Here is a 16,104-nt window from a genome sequence, read left to right as displayed (position 1 = left end):
GAAGGAGAAAGAGGGCAAATTCAAGTAAAATTTGACAGTCCTGCTGGACAGGGAGCCCATCTCTCTGCTTTTCTAATTACTAGGAACTAAGTTTATTGTTTTCTTAATCTATACATTTGATCAAGATATGTGAAATTGAAAAATGTACTTCTGCAAGCATAACATTAGAGAAGGTTAGGTCTAAGGATGTAAAAGAGTAAATATTTTCATTGGATTTATTGCGGTGACATTGATTAATAAAAGCATGTAAGTTTCAAGTGTACAACTCAAAAATACATCATCTGCACACTGCATTGCGCACCCATCACTCCAAGCAAAGTCTCTTTCCATCCCCATTTACTCCTCCGTTGCCCACCTCCACCTAGCCCACCTCCCTTTTCCTATGGCAATCACCACACTGTTGTCTGTGTCTATGAGTTATGCATATATGTTCTTTAGCTAATCCCTTCACCTTCTTTTATCCAGTCCTCCCACCCACCTCCCCTCTGACTACAGCTGTCAGTCTGTTCATGTATTCTTGCCTCTGGTTCTATTTTGTTCGTGTTTATTTTGTTCATTAGATGCCACATATAACTGAGATCATAGGGTATTTGTCTTTCTCTGACTGGATTATTTCATTTAGCATAATAATATCCAGGTCCATCCAAGCTGTCACCAAAGTAAAATTTCCTTCTTTTTTATGGCTGCATAGTATTACGTTGTATAAATGTACCACTGCTTTTTCATCCACTCATCTACTGATGGGAACTTGGGCTGTTTCCAGACATTAGCTATTGTAAATAAAGTTGCAGTGAACACAGGGATGCATGTATTCATTCGAATTAGTGTTTCGGGATTCATAGGCTATATTCCCAGAAGTGGGATGGCTGGATCACATGGCATTATTTTTTTAATTTAGATATAATTATTATAGATAATGTGTTGGAAATATAAGTACATTGAATCTGAACCCAACATATCTAGATGTGATTAAATAGAAAACCCAAGCCATCCATTTATATGCTGTTCCTCTAAATGTGAAAAACACAATAAGCAAAAAATAGCAAATGCAAAACAATATGAAACTAACCTTTCCTGTATTTCTATTACCTGGCCATAGCTACCACTCTATGCCATAACCCTAAGTCTCTCTGAGTACATTTTTATTCACTCAAGTTTTCCTGCTAGTCTTTTCCAGGACTATGGCCTGCCTGGTCTTCACATTCCATGATATTTCATCTTTCTATGTTCTCCATCTTTGTAAGTTGGGTAGTCACTTCTTTAACCTATTTATACATGGGGGCTACTTTCTCCAAAGTGAATGTGACGGTTCTCAACTGTGTTCAGTCACTGCACTTTAACCCTCTAAAACAGAGGGCAGAAAACTAAGGCACAAAGTAAGTCCTCCTCACCACTCTTTAGCAAATAAATTTTTATTGGACCAAACCATGCCCATCTGTTTAGCTATAACCCATGGATACTTTTGTATTGTAACAGCATAGCTGAGTGGTTGAAATAGAGACCATCAGAAACACAAATCCTAAAACATTACTCTCTGGCCTTTACAGAAAAAGCTTGCCAACCACTGGCAAAAGGGAAGGCATTATCATGAGTGCGAAAATATGCTGCTTTGTCTACTTGGACTAGTGGCTAACAGCAGTTTCTAGACCTCCGCGCTTTTCCAATAATCTACGACAGCGGTTCTCAAACTCAGCTGTACAGAATCACCTGGGGAGCTTAACAAACAAAACCAAACCCTGTTGAATAGGATACTCTCCAAACTAGTTGAATCAGAGACTTAGAAAATGGAATCCAACCTTTAATATTTTAAAATTATTTTTAAGGTTCCATTATTTGTTAAGTTGAAAACCACTCAGCTATTAGTAATACTGCCTTATCTGGAGTGCCTGCTTGAGTCCCTTATATAAAAAGTGATATTCAATGGACCTGATAGTATCTAATCTCAGGAATTTCCTGGCTACTATGCCACAGCATTTTTACCCATCTTTGAAAGGCTCGTGGTTAAATTTATAATTTTTACTTAGTGTGTTCTTATGGCGATTTTAGTTTCTGTTGGAGTTCCACAAGAGTCTTGTATTATTTAAATGTCCCTAAGAAGGAAACCTGACTTCCTTGCCCTTGCCCTGAGATCTTTACCAGTCCCTGGACAAATTTCTGCCTTAATTTCTCAGTTGGATTTCTACAGTACCCATGTGTTATAAATCCACACTATACATGGCATAGGTTCCAGTGACTGCATTGGCAAGCAAGTGTTTTCAGGCTCCAAGAATGCTCAGTTACAAATCCATGTTTTAGCAGAACATCTATCTTTTCTCATGAAGACATTAAAATCCTATTTCTAAGCCATGAGGGACTATAGCTAGGATGGATACCCGTGTGTTAGTGGCATCAACTGGAATGCTAATCACATTTTTTTAAATAAAATCTTGGGACTTTTCTTTTCTTTTCTTAGAATGGCTATATGTTTTAAAAGTTGTTATATTTTTGTGTTTGCAATGGGAATAGAAAAAGGAGTCCCTGTATCAGCTCAGTCCTCCTCTCTCTCACCATATGCAGATAACTCTAGGGACAACTTCCAATCTCGTGAATATTATGAATCGATTGCTTGCCACATTCAGATGACATATTAAACTCAATCTGTCCAAAATGATGCTCATCCCTATTTCCCCTGCATTTTCCATTTTTAAAAAAACACCAGAGTCATTTCCAAAGTCTGTCCTGCTAAATCACTCAAAGGTCACCTTTGAGAACATATTCGAAGTTTAGCTAATTCTTCTCCTGCAGCCTCTACAGCATGTGGCCTCTGCCAATGACAGCCAAAGTATACACAACAGCCCCTGTGTCCCCTCTCCAGGACAGCCACAGAGGTCTCCTACATGCTCTCCGTGCCTCTAGTCTCTTACCGCTCATTCTCCCTCCAGGTTCTATTGCCAAAATGATATTCTTAGAGAAGAGATCTCACTACATATTTTTCCACTTTGAAAATCTTTTATGGGCCTCCCATTGTCTATCAAATAAGCTTACTATTCAAGTTCACCAATTTGTGAAAACTCAATGTAACTTTCTTTTTTTAAAAAAAAAAAAAAAAGTATATTTTTATTGATTTCAGAGAAGAAGGGAGAGTGAAAGAGAGATAGAAACATCAATGATGAGAGAGAATCATTGATTGGCTGCCTCCTGCATGCCACACACTGGGGATTGAGCCTGCAACCCGGGCATGTGCCCTGACTGGGAGTTGAACTGTGACCTCCTGATTCATAGGCTGATGATCAACTACTGTGCCACAACAGCTGGGCTTCAGTGTAACTTTCTTCCTCTCTTCCATTCACAGCCTCCAAAACTCCTATTCCAGTAAAAGTAAACTTCTTCCTGTTACCCAAACATTTCTTGAGATTTCTCTTCACTATTCCTTTGCTCCTTGTAGATTTCCTACCCTGATTAAAAAGGCCACCATTTCTGAGTATATTTCACATATTTACCTATCTTTAATGACTTTATTTTGCAGTTAATACCTTCTTCATGAACTTTCTCAAAATAACTCCAGAAAAATTTTAAATAGTATTACTTTAAACTTAATAGGATTTATCTATATCTCTGTTACTGTGCTTGCCTTTTTTTGAGCAATATAATAATTATTACCATTCTGCTGGTAACTCAGAAATCAGACAATTTTTTCATTTTCATATTCCACATAGTACCACAAGGCACTACATTATATAAAACACTCATTATTTCTTGAATGAATTAATGCACCAATATGTTTGTTAAAATGTCATTTCCACCCTCTGAATAATTTTCTATAAAATTACCTATAAAATAAATGTATAGCTAAATGCAGGCTATTGATGTTCTAACTCCTATAGCTAGAGATGATAGCTCAGATTTGGAACCAAGTTTAACATTATTTAGGATGACAGAGTAATAAAGAAATCCCCAATCATAATGAAGCTAACTGTGTTAAAATTAATAAAAAGTGCAGTGTTAAAATAAACTCTGCAGAATGAGTTGGGAGTTGTTTTGTGTGTGTTTGTTGAAGCCATTTATCAGTACAGATAATACTTGATTTACGTTGGTATGACTTACAGTTTTTGACTTTAGGATGGTGAGAAAAACATGGGCATTCAGTAGAAATCACACTTCGAATACCATATTCTGATCTTTCCTACACTCGCCATGTGCAGTACAACACCCTCTCATGATGCCAGGCAGAGCCAGAGAGCTGCACCTCCCAGTCAGCCATGCGATCGTGAGGGTAAACAAATGATACTCCACTGTGTAGTCATTGGGTGAGAGGATTTTGCCCAACTGTAGGCTAATGAAATTGTGCTGAGCATGTTTAAGGTAGGGGAAGCTATGATGTTCAGTAGGTTAGGTGTACTTAATGCATTCTGAAGTTGGGATATGTTCAATTTATGATGAGTTTATTGGGACAACTCTGTTGTAAATTGAGGAGCATCTGTATTGTGAAAAATCATGATAAATGGCAAACCTAAGGCATCCAAGTCTGTAACAACTTTACATAGTAGAACTGAATCGTGAAAAAGCACTTACACTTAAGCCTTACTCAAGTCTACCTCCCCACAGTCACCTCACGTTCCTCCAATCATCTTGGCAAAACAAAAGAAAAAGGATTTGTAAAATCTTGAATAAATGTCACCATCACTTGAAGTGAAGAGTCAAACATCAGAAGAGACAAACAATGACAAGAGTGATGAGATGGCATGCAATGTCTAAAGGTAATAAAGATATTAAATATATGAGCTGCTCTGACATACTAGTGCAGAATATATCAACCTATTCCATTAGGATTCCATTACTAATAAACCAACAAAAAATGTTTGAGAGACTATTGTGCACTTACCACTGTAGATGATATAAGAAATAAAGACTGTCCCTTGGGTCTCAAGAAACAATTCTGCTAAGATTCTCCATTTGCTCTAAAATGCTAATTTTATGAGAAATGCAAAACACACTCTTTCCTCAAAAGCTCTACATGATGGCTATTTAGATATGACTGTTCAAACACAGCTTATATATATTAACTATTGCTCAGTATGTATTATTCTAGCACACAGCAGTGATGGAATAATATCTACTAGTAAGATTAGAAAAAGTACAAACTCTCATACAGACCACAGGTATGAATGAAAATTTTAACAGATGTCTGTTTTTCAGAGTTTTTTGTAACATATTTTGGTAAATTATGATTTGAAGAAGATGGTGCCATACGTGCAAGTGAATTCCATTGGTGTAAGTCAGACCAATGGAAGGTATTTGTTACATCAGTAATGAGAAACACTGCCTGCCAGTCACTGTGTATTTTAAAAATTGAGTCCTAAATGAGAGGCTCATTATCTCACTCAATAGGAGTGCTATTACCTTCAGGTTCCGGATCCGAATCCAAAATGACATTTTGCATTAGACAAGGAAAGATAGGAAATACAATATGTACATCATGGCCTAACGGTTTGACGAGCAAACAGGCAGGTTGCAAGTTTTTTAATAAATGCATTGAGTTATAAATTATCTCTATCTCTCAAAGGAAAAACCAGTAATATAGATTAAAGACTTAAATGTAAGCCCTCAAATCATAGATTATATAGAAGAAAACATAGGCACCAAGCTCCTGGACATTGGTCTTAGCAATGTTTTTGTGGATTTGATTCTAACAGCGAGGGAAATAATAATAAAAATAAACACATGGGACTACATCAAATTAAAAAGCCCCTGCACAGCAAAAGAAACCATAAACATAATAAAAAGGCAACCAATTGAATGGGAGAAGATATTTGAAATGATATTTTCAATAAGGGGTTAATATCCAAAATATGTAAAGAACTCATAGAATGTTTCAATAAAAAAAAAAAAACAACCTGATTAAAACATGGGCAGAAAATTTGAATAGACATTTTTCCAAGGAAGATATACAGTTGGCCAACAGGGATATAAAGAGCTCTTCAATATCATTAATTACTAGGGTAATGCAAATCAAAACCACAATGAAAAATCACCTCACACCTTTTAGAATGGTTATGATCAAGAAGAAATAGCAAGCCTTGGACAGGTGGTAGAGAAAAGGGGCCTCTCAGGCATGGTTGCTTGGGAATATAAACTGGTACAGCCACTATGGAAAACAGTTTCTCCAAAAATTAAAAATCAAACTACCATATAATCCAGCTATTCCACTTCTGGGTATTTATCAGAAAGATATGAAAACCCTAATTCAAAAAAAGGTATATGTATCCTGTGTTCACTATAGCATTATTTATAATAGCTAAGATATGGAAGCAAACTAAGTGGTCATCAGTCAGTGAGTGGATAAAGGAGATATGGCACCTATATGGTGTGTGTGGGGGGGGTGTGCATGTAAGATGTGGTATACACATAATGGAATACTACATGGCCATAAATAAGATGAAATATTGCTATTTGCAACACCATGGATGGACCTTAAGGGTATTATGCTAAATGAAATACATTAGAATTAAAAACAAAAATTTTATGATTTTACTCATATGTGGAATATTTTTTTTTAAAAAGGAAAGAAAGCAATGAACTAACCAAAACAAAACAAAACAAAACAAAAACAAGTTCACAGATACAGACAACGGATTGGTGGTTACCAGAGAGAAAGGGGATTAAGGGAAAGGCAAAATGGATAAAGGTGGTCAAATGTATGATGAAGAATGAAAAGGAGACTTTTGGTGGTATTGAATACAGATATCTACACTAATAAAAGAGAAACATGGTAATTGGCGTACGACCGCTACCCTTCCCATTGGCTAATCAGCGTATCCTTATGCAAATTAACTGTCAGCCAAGATGGTGGCCGGCAGCCAGGCACTTAAGTGAGCAGGGAGGTTTGCTTCCTCCAGGAACTGCAGACTCCAACATTCCCCGCCTCACTTGCCGGACTCTCAACTGCAACTCTAAGCAACTATTACTATGTTGCAAATAAGAAGCTAAACAAAACCGGCTTTCAGTCAGCCCCGGACCACAACATTGTGTCCATGTTTTCAGCAGCGAGGCCTCAGAGCTAAAGCTGGCCCAGAATAAAAAAAAGAAAACAAGGAGCGGTTGGGAGCTTTTAGTCAACTGCCAGCGGGAAAACAGCCCTCAGTCCCTCAGCCAGCCTGGCCAGGCACCCCAGTGGGGACCCCCACCCTGATCCAGGACACCCTTCAGGGCAAACCAGCCGGCCCCCACCCGTGCACCAGGCCTCTATCCTATATAGTAAAAGGGTAATATGCCTCCCGGCACTGGGATAAGCGTGACAGGGGGCAGCGCCCAAACCCCCTGATCAGCCCTGCTCTGTGCCTGATAGGGGGGAGCTCCCCAATCCCCCGATTGCCCTGTGGCTCTGTGTGTGACAGGGTGCAGTGCACCAACCCCCTGATCGGCCCTGCTCTGTGTGTGACAGGGTGCGGCGCCCCAACCCCCTGCCCCCACGGGCCCTGGTCTGTGTGTGACAAGGTAGAACCATAACCTCTCCATCGGCCCTGACCCGAGTGTGACAGTGGTGGCGCCCCAACCCCCTGATCGGCCCTGTTCTGTGGGTAATAGAGGGTGGTGCCCCAATCCCCCTCCACGGGCCTTGCTCTGTGTGTGACGGGGTAGAGCCATAACCTCCCCATTGGCCCTGCCCTGAGTGTGACAGGGGGGTGCAGCGCCCCAACCCCTTGATCCGCCCTGCTCTGTGTGTGACAGGGGGTGGTGCCCCAGCTCCCCTATCGGCCCTACTCTGTGAGTGACAGCAGGGAGCTCCTCAACCCCCTGATGGGCCCTGCTCTGTGACAGGGGGCAGCGCCCCAACCCCCCTGATGGACCCTGCTCCTTCAGTGACAGGGGGCAGCTCCCCTACCCCCTGATTGGCCCTGCTCTGTGATTGACAGGGGGCAGCGCCCCAACCCCCTGATCGGCCCTGCTCTGTGCGTGACAGGGGGTGGTGCTGCAACCTCCCCATTGACCCTGCCTTTAGTGTAACAGGGGGCGGTGCCCCAACCCCCCAATCAGTCTATCCTGAGCATGACTGAGGGTGGCATTGCAACCTCCGGATCTGCCCTGCTCTGTGCATGACGGGGCGGCGCCCCAACTCCCCAATCGGCCCTGCTCTGAGCCTGACCAGGGGCTGCACCTAGGGATTGGGCCTGCCCTCTGCCACCCGGGAGCAGGCCTAAGCCAGCAGGTCGTTATCTCCTGAGGGGTCCCAGACTGTGAGAGGGCACAGGCCGGGCTGGGCCCCCCCCCCGCCCCCCCGCCGAGTGCACAAATGTTTGTGCACCGGGCCTCTAGTCTCTATATATAAAAGCCTAAGTGACCGTTATGACCGGATGACTGGCTGGTAGCTATGATGCACACTGACCACCAGAGGGCAGATGCTCAATGCAGGAACTGCCCCTGGTGATTAGTGCGCTCCCACAGACAACCTCCTGCAGCCAGCCAACCTCTCACAGTCCCTTCCCCTGGCCGGCCAACCTCCCACGGTCCCTCCCCTCTGCCAGCCAGCCCCCATCAGCCCCGATTGCTGGCCAGGTCAAGGGACAACACCCATGCATGAATTTGTGCACCTGGCCTCTAGATGAATTATAATGTAGAACTGAAACTTGTATAATGTTATAAACCAATAAATTTACCTCATTTAAAATTATGAGTAAAGTAAAACATTATCACATCCTACAACTGTCTTTGTTTTTTTGTATCTAAAAATTATCTGTGATTGTCATTATTCATTTAATTACTAATTTACCTTTTACTCCCTGTTCTTATTATTCTGTATCATTTTTTTCCTGGGAATTTGAGAAGAAATACTGCAGTTACAGTTCACAGTCAAATACTTTTGCATTTTAAAATTTTTTATAAACAATGGGTGAATAATTTTGTTTGGATCCTACAACCATTTTTAAAGTACAGTTTTGTTTTGTTTTTTAGCTTCCAGTAGGCTCAGACTTTCAGGGGGTTAATCATGGATCAAGTCATTCCACGTCAGAAGAAGAGGCCTAAATTGATTATGTAAAAAGGTTGTGCTTTGATATGCACTACTGCTGACCTGTGAATTGTAATTTTTCATATGCATTTATAAGCATTTTAATAGCAAAATTACTAAGGGCACCTCAGTGGTAGTTTCCTTTTTAAATCAATATTCTCACAAAGAGCCTGAGCATGTGATTCTTGTCACAAACACTTAGTGCACGTGATTCATTAAAGAGCTGACACTTACTTTAAACAAAAAGGATTAAGACCAGAATGTCTTATATTTTACAGTAGAGCTACTATGTTGATATTTTGAAGCATTTCAATTTTAAAAGGATCTTGACCAACTAAGAGATGATTCTTTCAATAAATGTCATTGATATAGAGAGAGAATGATTACATTTATAAAGCACTTAGTCTTCTTTGTCTTCTTAACTTTTTAAAAATTTAGACATAATAAAAATATAACTGAGATTTTTTTTAAACATGTCATGTGAATTACACATTAAAGAATGAAGTCCAAAATGTAAACATTCACTGCTCATTCACATATAATGTATATACAGCAGTAGTTAGCTGACTCGGCATTTTATGTCAATGACTTGGCATGCTGTCTTTTCCCAATGTGTCCCAGATGTTATCTAAAGTTCTGAGCATGTATTAAAAATGTGTACACATGGATGTGCCTAAGTGTGTTCAGGAGGTAGGAAATCAAACATTGGCATTCATACTTTAATAAAAACTGCTGTTTTGACCAAATGAAAGTTTACTGTTATTATAAAAATTTAAATGGTGAGCATTTATAAAATGCATAGTGCCTTATGGCCTTTAAATCTAACAGCTGACGACATAAATTTTCTGGATGATGATCAAGAACATGTTGATGCAGCTGTTGCCATAGAAAGACAGGCTGAAGCATCTACCTCAGCTTCACGTAGTTGAGAGTGAGTATGGCTCTTTTCTTTAAATGAGTACCAGTGGTCTATGATTTTTAATAATGAGCACCTAAAGCCCAGATCTCCAGTGAAAACAAAATCTAATTTATACTCTTTAAAAGCCTGGGGCAGGAAGAAGATACTTTTCAACTGCACAAATAAATAGAGAACTCACATACTGCAAGGCATATTTCTAAAAGTGAATAGTGTTTCAGAAAATCTGTCCCCAAACATCCAGATCTGCATTGAGCAGTATACATGTGCCTATAGTATAACTCTACCTTAAGTCTCCAATGTACTTTCTAACTCATTTGACCAAGTGCTACCTCTCCATCTTGTACTTGTGGCCCTTCCTGTCAAAGCCTGGGAAGCTTTTTACATTGTGAGATGGTTAGAAATGTCTTTATTGCTGGGACAATATCAGTAATAATTATCCAACAACCAATATTAAAAAGGATTGAGGGTTTCTGTTAGTTTTATTACAGTACCTACCCTGTTTTATAAGTGGAAAACTAAGATGATAAAATCTGATATCATACAATTTATGCTTACATCCATCCTTCAACATTAAGAGAATTTCCTAGGTGATGTGTAAGCTGCAGATGCATTTTACTTCTCATATTTATGTGTTTTTTTCAACTTTGCAGTGAGAATTACTTTACTCTAAAACCTACATGCTATGGAAATAGAATAGCTCCTTTATTTTTTCTCTTTCATCTAAAGGAGACAAAACAACTTATGTTTTAATTTAGAATCTTACAGTACAGCCCTTCTTTTTTATTGTGGTTTTATAACTTTGCATTAGTAACAGACATCCTTTACTTTCCGTCTATGGAAATACATTATGTCATTTTTAAATTTTTTTTCTTCTATGTGTTTGCATGTTATGGATATATTTATTTACAAAAATAATTTTGTATCTTTAAAAAAATTCATGTCGGAAACATAGTACATAGAAATAAAAATGTTAAACAAAAGTATGCAAACCACCAAGATAGTTCACGATGGTACAGTCTAATTCCACTTGCCCTTCCAATGACCTTAGCTGAATTCTAATCCTTTTCTAATACTGTCCCTCAAAATTGGATTCACTTGTCTTTCTCATTAGTTGCTGAAGATTTCCTGCCACCAGGAACTTTGGTCACCTCAACAAAAGGAAGTACAACCTGCATCTAAATTCAATTGCAGAACTCAGCCTTCTTTTACAAATGCTATGCATTTGAATTTATTAAGATGGTATGGTCTGTTTAGAACATGTCCATCATAATAAAACTCAATAGAAAATTAGTTAATGTTTTAGAAATAACTTTTTTAAAAAATATATATATTTTTATTTATTTCAGAGAGGAAGGAAGAGGGAGAGAGAGATAGAAACATCCATGATGAGAATCATTGATTGGCTGCCTCATGTACGCCCCCTACTGGGGATTGAGCCCACAACTCGGGTAAGTGCCCTGACTGGGAATGGAACCATGACCTGTTTCACAGGTTGATGCTCAACCACTGAGCCACACCAGCCAGGCCAACAACATCTTTAAGTAATAAAGGGCTTGTTATACATTTCATAGAACACTGGCCTGGGTGTAGAACCTGTTTGCAATAGATGCTGCAACTACTGGCCCTGGAAGCAGACAAGAGAGAGGTTTTCTTTCTCTTTTCCTTTTCTATATACCCAGCTCTGGGGTCACCCAGAAAAAGACAGCTGCGGAGAGGGAGGCTGACTGGGTGAAATGCTGGGCCCAACTTCCCAGTGTAGCTCAAAGACTCACATTTGTTTTACATACTCTATTGGACTTCTAAATAAAATATTCTTTGAAGGAATACAGTTAAGGTTCTTAAAATTTTTTTAAGTATTTGGAAACCACATTAGATGATTCCTTTCTAAATGCTGTTATGAGTTTATACCACTTTATTAAATCACACTGGGCTGAGATAAAATGATGGCTGCATTTAGATATTTCAGTATTAATAAAATGAGTAACAACATCAGGTCTGCATGCTTGTCCCTTGGATCCCAACTGCATTACACTTTGCACGACATAGGGACACTGTAATCATTAACTGATATTAATGAGATGTGCGACTATATAGCAGTGGCCCTGATCACATAAAGCACAAATAAGACGCCCTAGCTATACCTTTATGACTGATAAAATAATGTTTAGATAGTTTATAAATGGTCTTTAACAACTGATGTTAACTAAATAGAATCTGTGGGATTTCATACCCTCGTGCTGGAATATTCAGGTGCCTTGCAGACTTAACAACCTCCTCAAACTTCTCCATACTTTCTTCAATAGAACAGTTAATATTCTTCTTGCTAAAGGATTCAGATGCAGCACCAAAAACAGATATCTCTGTGGCCCCAGCAGCAACCTGAAAAACATAATTTAAAGGCAAAAGCTAGTAAGTTTAAAACTACTCTATAAAGGCATACTTGTATTCTTTAACATCTGCCTTAGAATTTAAAATTACATTCCTCTCATATTGCCACATACTCTCTTTTGAAATGTAAAAATATTTTATAATAACAGAATAATTCCAGAAACCACAACACTCATAAATACATGAAGCACAGAAAACACAGTAATGATGTTCCAATATAATATTGCCTTTCCTAAATGACGTTACCCTCAGAAATATTTCACCTTAATTATGGAAAATACTAGCACCCAATAAAACCTCTTAATATCAATAGAAAACATAATTTTAGACCAATTATTAAAATAGAGTACAGTAAATGCTTTCCTTTTCTTCTCTTCTTACAGTCTAACAGAAAAACATTTCTCCAGTTCATCATTTAGATAATGTCCCAAATCTTCCCACCTATTTTTAAAAATACATATTTTTTTATTGATTTTAAAGAGGAAGGGAGAGAGAGATAGAAACATCAATGATGAGAGAGAATCACTGGTTGGCTGCCTCCTGCACACCTCCCACTGGAGATCGAACCTACAACCCAGGCATGTGCCCTGACTGGGAATTGAACTGTGACCTCCTGGTTCATGGGTTGATGCTCAATCACTCAACCACACTGGCCTGGCTCTTCCACCTCTTAACCTAGCTTCCAGTGGTTCATCCCTTGACTGCTACCACCATATTCTTCTGTGTCTAATGCCTAATCCTCTTGCCAGTCTTTAAATCCAACCAGTTAACCTAATCAATTTTTTTTTTGGGTCCCTTTTACCATCTTTACTCCTTCCCACAGGCTTCTCTAGTGACTTTTTTCAAATGTCAAGCCTCCTAATTTTCCAGCTGAAATTTAAGACCTTCTATGAACGTATCTCTAGCATTGTGCCAAAATTTTCCTTTCTTTCTGATACCCTATTAATACATTAAGAACAATAAATTCTGTCATCTTATATATATATATATAGGCTTCCACTTTTCCAAATAAATTTTAAGCTCTAAAATTAAATTTATTGAACACTTACTATGTGCCAGTATTGTTGTTAGTACTTTGCATATCCTATTTCAAATCAACAATCTTGTTTACTGCATATTATTATACTGTTTTACAGTTGAGAAAACTGGAGACAAAGAAGCTAAATCACTAGCCCGAGGTCACAAAGCTATCAACACTCTGGAGCCTTGTTTTGAGCACAGGCTTGCCTCACGCCCAAGCCAACATTTGTTTCACTCCTTTACTTACTTACAGAAGCTATTATGGGATGTCCTTTCAGTATCTTTTCAAGATAGATACATTCCCTGCTTTTTTTTAGGCCCAAAAGACAGCAATATTTATAATTTCTTAAAATGCCTCTTTTTTCTTTACAATGTGACAAATCATTATATTGAATCAAACTAAAGTGGCTTTAACAAGACACACTAAGTCCCACCACCTCAACTTTATGCAATGGAGTCTGAAATACAAAAGTGAAAAATATCCATTAACATCAGAAACAGCTGCTGCGAAACTTTTACACTAAAGCTATGGAAGCGTAATACCTTAAGCCTTTCCTTAAAATTGCACTAATTCTTTTTTGTGTAATTACTAAAGCTTTTGCATATAAATCCCTAAATTGCAGAGGACTATGAGGAAACAAGCCAGAGAGGAACAGGAAGTCTGTGAGAGGTGGTTCCAATGAGAGCGACTGGCTTCAGCCAGAGGAGAGAGCAGCAGCAGCAGAAAGCTGACCTCAAAAGTGGACAAAAGTAATCATTCACTACAATATTAGCAACTACAATACTGGACTGAGAAATGGTTAGGTTATATTCCAGTTCCTATTTAAAAGGAATGCACAAAATATCCAAAAAATTCATCAAAATGGGTAACTGTATTTTTGTGTTTTGATTCCTTTGAATGGTTAACTTGGAAGAACCATTTATACAGAGCACTCTAATCCCTAATTGTTCCATGAGGTTACTAATCTCCAGGTATTCACGTGAATATATTAGCATAGTATTTATAAAGGATAACAAGTGAGGTACATTTGATGCCATTTTAACTTTGTAAAAACCTTTAAAATAATAAGACACTGATTTTTAAAAAATTAGTAGCATACTTACAGCACGGTGAAAACCCTGAAGATTAGGAGTAAGGACAGGATATCTAACTCCTGGATATTGACGAATGCCTTTCATCACTTCAGTGTGATCAGCCATCTTAAACACATAATAGTTATATGTAAATATATCACTCAATATTCTATGAAGCATACTTTTAGTTTTTCAGGAAAATTATAATTGCATGTAATTAATTAATGTATATTCTATAAATCAATGTTTGAAATAACAAAACTATACCAATATCACTGAAAATATGTTGTTTTCAATGCCATAAATATAGAATACCTAGATCTGGGTTTAACTTAATTCATAAAGTTATTACAGCCCTAGCTGGTTTGGCTCAGTGGACAGAGCATCAAACCTCAAATTGAAGGGTTTTGGGTTCAATTCTGGTCAAGGGCTCGAACCTCGGCTGGGCTGAGTGCAGGAAGCAACTAATCTATGTGTCTATCTCATATTGATGCTTCTCTCTCTCTCTCTGTCTTTTCCCCTCTCTTCCTCTCTCTCTAAAAAATACAATGGAAAAATATCCTTTAAGGATTAACAAAAACAAAAAAAGTTATTACAAATGATCATGAATCCTAAATTCTACTATTTTCATTTACTGATCTTTATTCTCTTTCTTTCATTTCATAGACCACGCCTCAAATACCCCTGAGATTGGGGAGAGTTTGAAAGACAATATGTTATGCATTTACCTTCCACATGAAAATTTTATGTCCAAATAATTTTCAGTGTATGAAATTTTATAATGCTTAGTACAGTGAAAATTACACATCTCTGTTAGGATAATTTAACAAGGCTGAGATACCAGTATATTGCATATATGTTTTATTTAGTAATATTCATATTGCTTTATGCTGTACTGTCTGTCATCAGACTACTGTGTGTTTTCATAATGCAAACGAAAAAAACACAATGGAGTATACAACAGGAAAATTTAACTTATCCTGCAAGACTTCATTTTTCTATATTTTCTATGGCTCATAAAAATAATCAACCTTGAATTAAAATATCTAATTTACTAGTTTCCACAAAGTGTATAATTTAGCCCCCTAGGACAATAATTGATAATCCAATCCCATAACCATCACATAGATAAATTACCACTGACATAATCCTGAGCTTCACGCATGTATGAATAATAAATTATGGCATGAACAATAAACATGAGGAACAATATGTAAACAGTGAAAATTGTATGAAATGAGCATGGATAAAGCTGTGAAAACATATATACCAATCCAAAATTTGAATCTTCACTATAGGAATGGATGAGGGAAGGCTTGTGTTTTCTCTACAATACTGGTTTGTTGTAATGAACATGCATTGTTTTTCATTTAAAAGTGAAATAAAAGTAAAACAAAGTATAATTTTTTTCTTAATATAACTACACTTTTAAAAATATGAAATTGTTATAATATTTACCCTTATTCTTCAATTGGTCTTATTGACTCTCAGTTAAATGCCAGTAGAATTAAATTTAATACTTTCAATGATATAATTTGGAACAATTACATAAAAATTTAAAATTAAATATTTAGAGGCAAAAAGAGTGCCTCTCATTGACTACCATCATGCCTTTTTGACATGTAAGCTTTCATGCTTCATTCTTTCCATACGCATTTATTTATCTGAAATGTGATTCTTGCACACTTATTTCTTAGGGGTCACATGTACATAGGGATCA

At 37.8% G+C, this 16,104-nt stretch overlaps 1 protein-coding gene across 2 annotated transcripts in view; it reads right to left on the bottom strand.

Annotated features, from left to right (window-relative positions):
* The window catches only part of HMGCLL1 (3-hydroxy-3-methylglutaryl-CoA lyase like 1), a 164,739-nt gene that overhangs the window by 76,493 nt on the left and 72,142 nt on the right, over window positions 1–16,104 (bottom strand). Inside the window, exons 4-5 of one of the 2 annotated variants that reach the window (XM_070418367.1) lie at window positions 14,415–14,510; window positions 12,133–12,281 (exon numbers count right to left, since the gene is read on the bottom strand). In XM_070418367.1, the coding sequence (XP_070274468.1) occupies window positions 12,133–12,281; window positions 14,415–14,510 (245 nt within the window). The remainder of the gene's footprint in view (window positions 1–12,132; window positions 12,282–14,414; window positions 14,511–16,104) is intronic. The other variant, XM_070418368.1, reaches the window with a different exon arrangement.

Source organism: Myotis yumanensis, unplaced genomic scaffold, assembly GCF_028538775.1.
Source record: "Myotis yumanensis isolate MYYU_CA2020_CCGP unplaced genomic scaffold, mMyoYum1.0.hap1 SCAF_6, whole genome shotgun sequence".
Classification (NCBI taxonomy): Eukaryota; Metazoa; Chordata; class Mammalia; order Chiroptera; family Vespertilionidae; genus Myotis; species Myotis yumanensis.
Note: the sequence above shows the minus strand (reverse complement) of the source record. Positions and strands in the feature narration are given on the sequence as shown.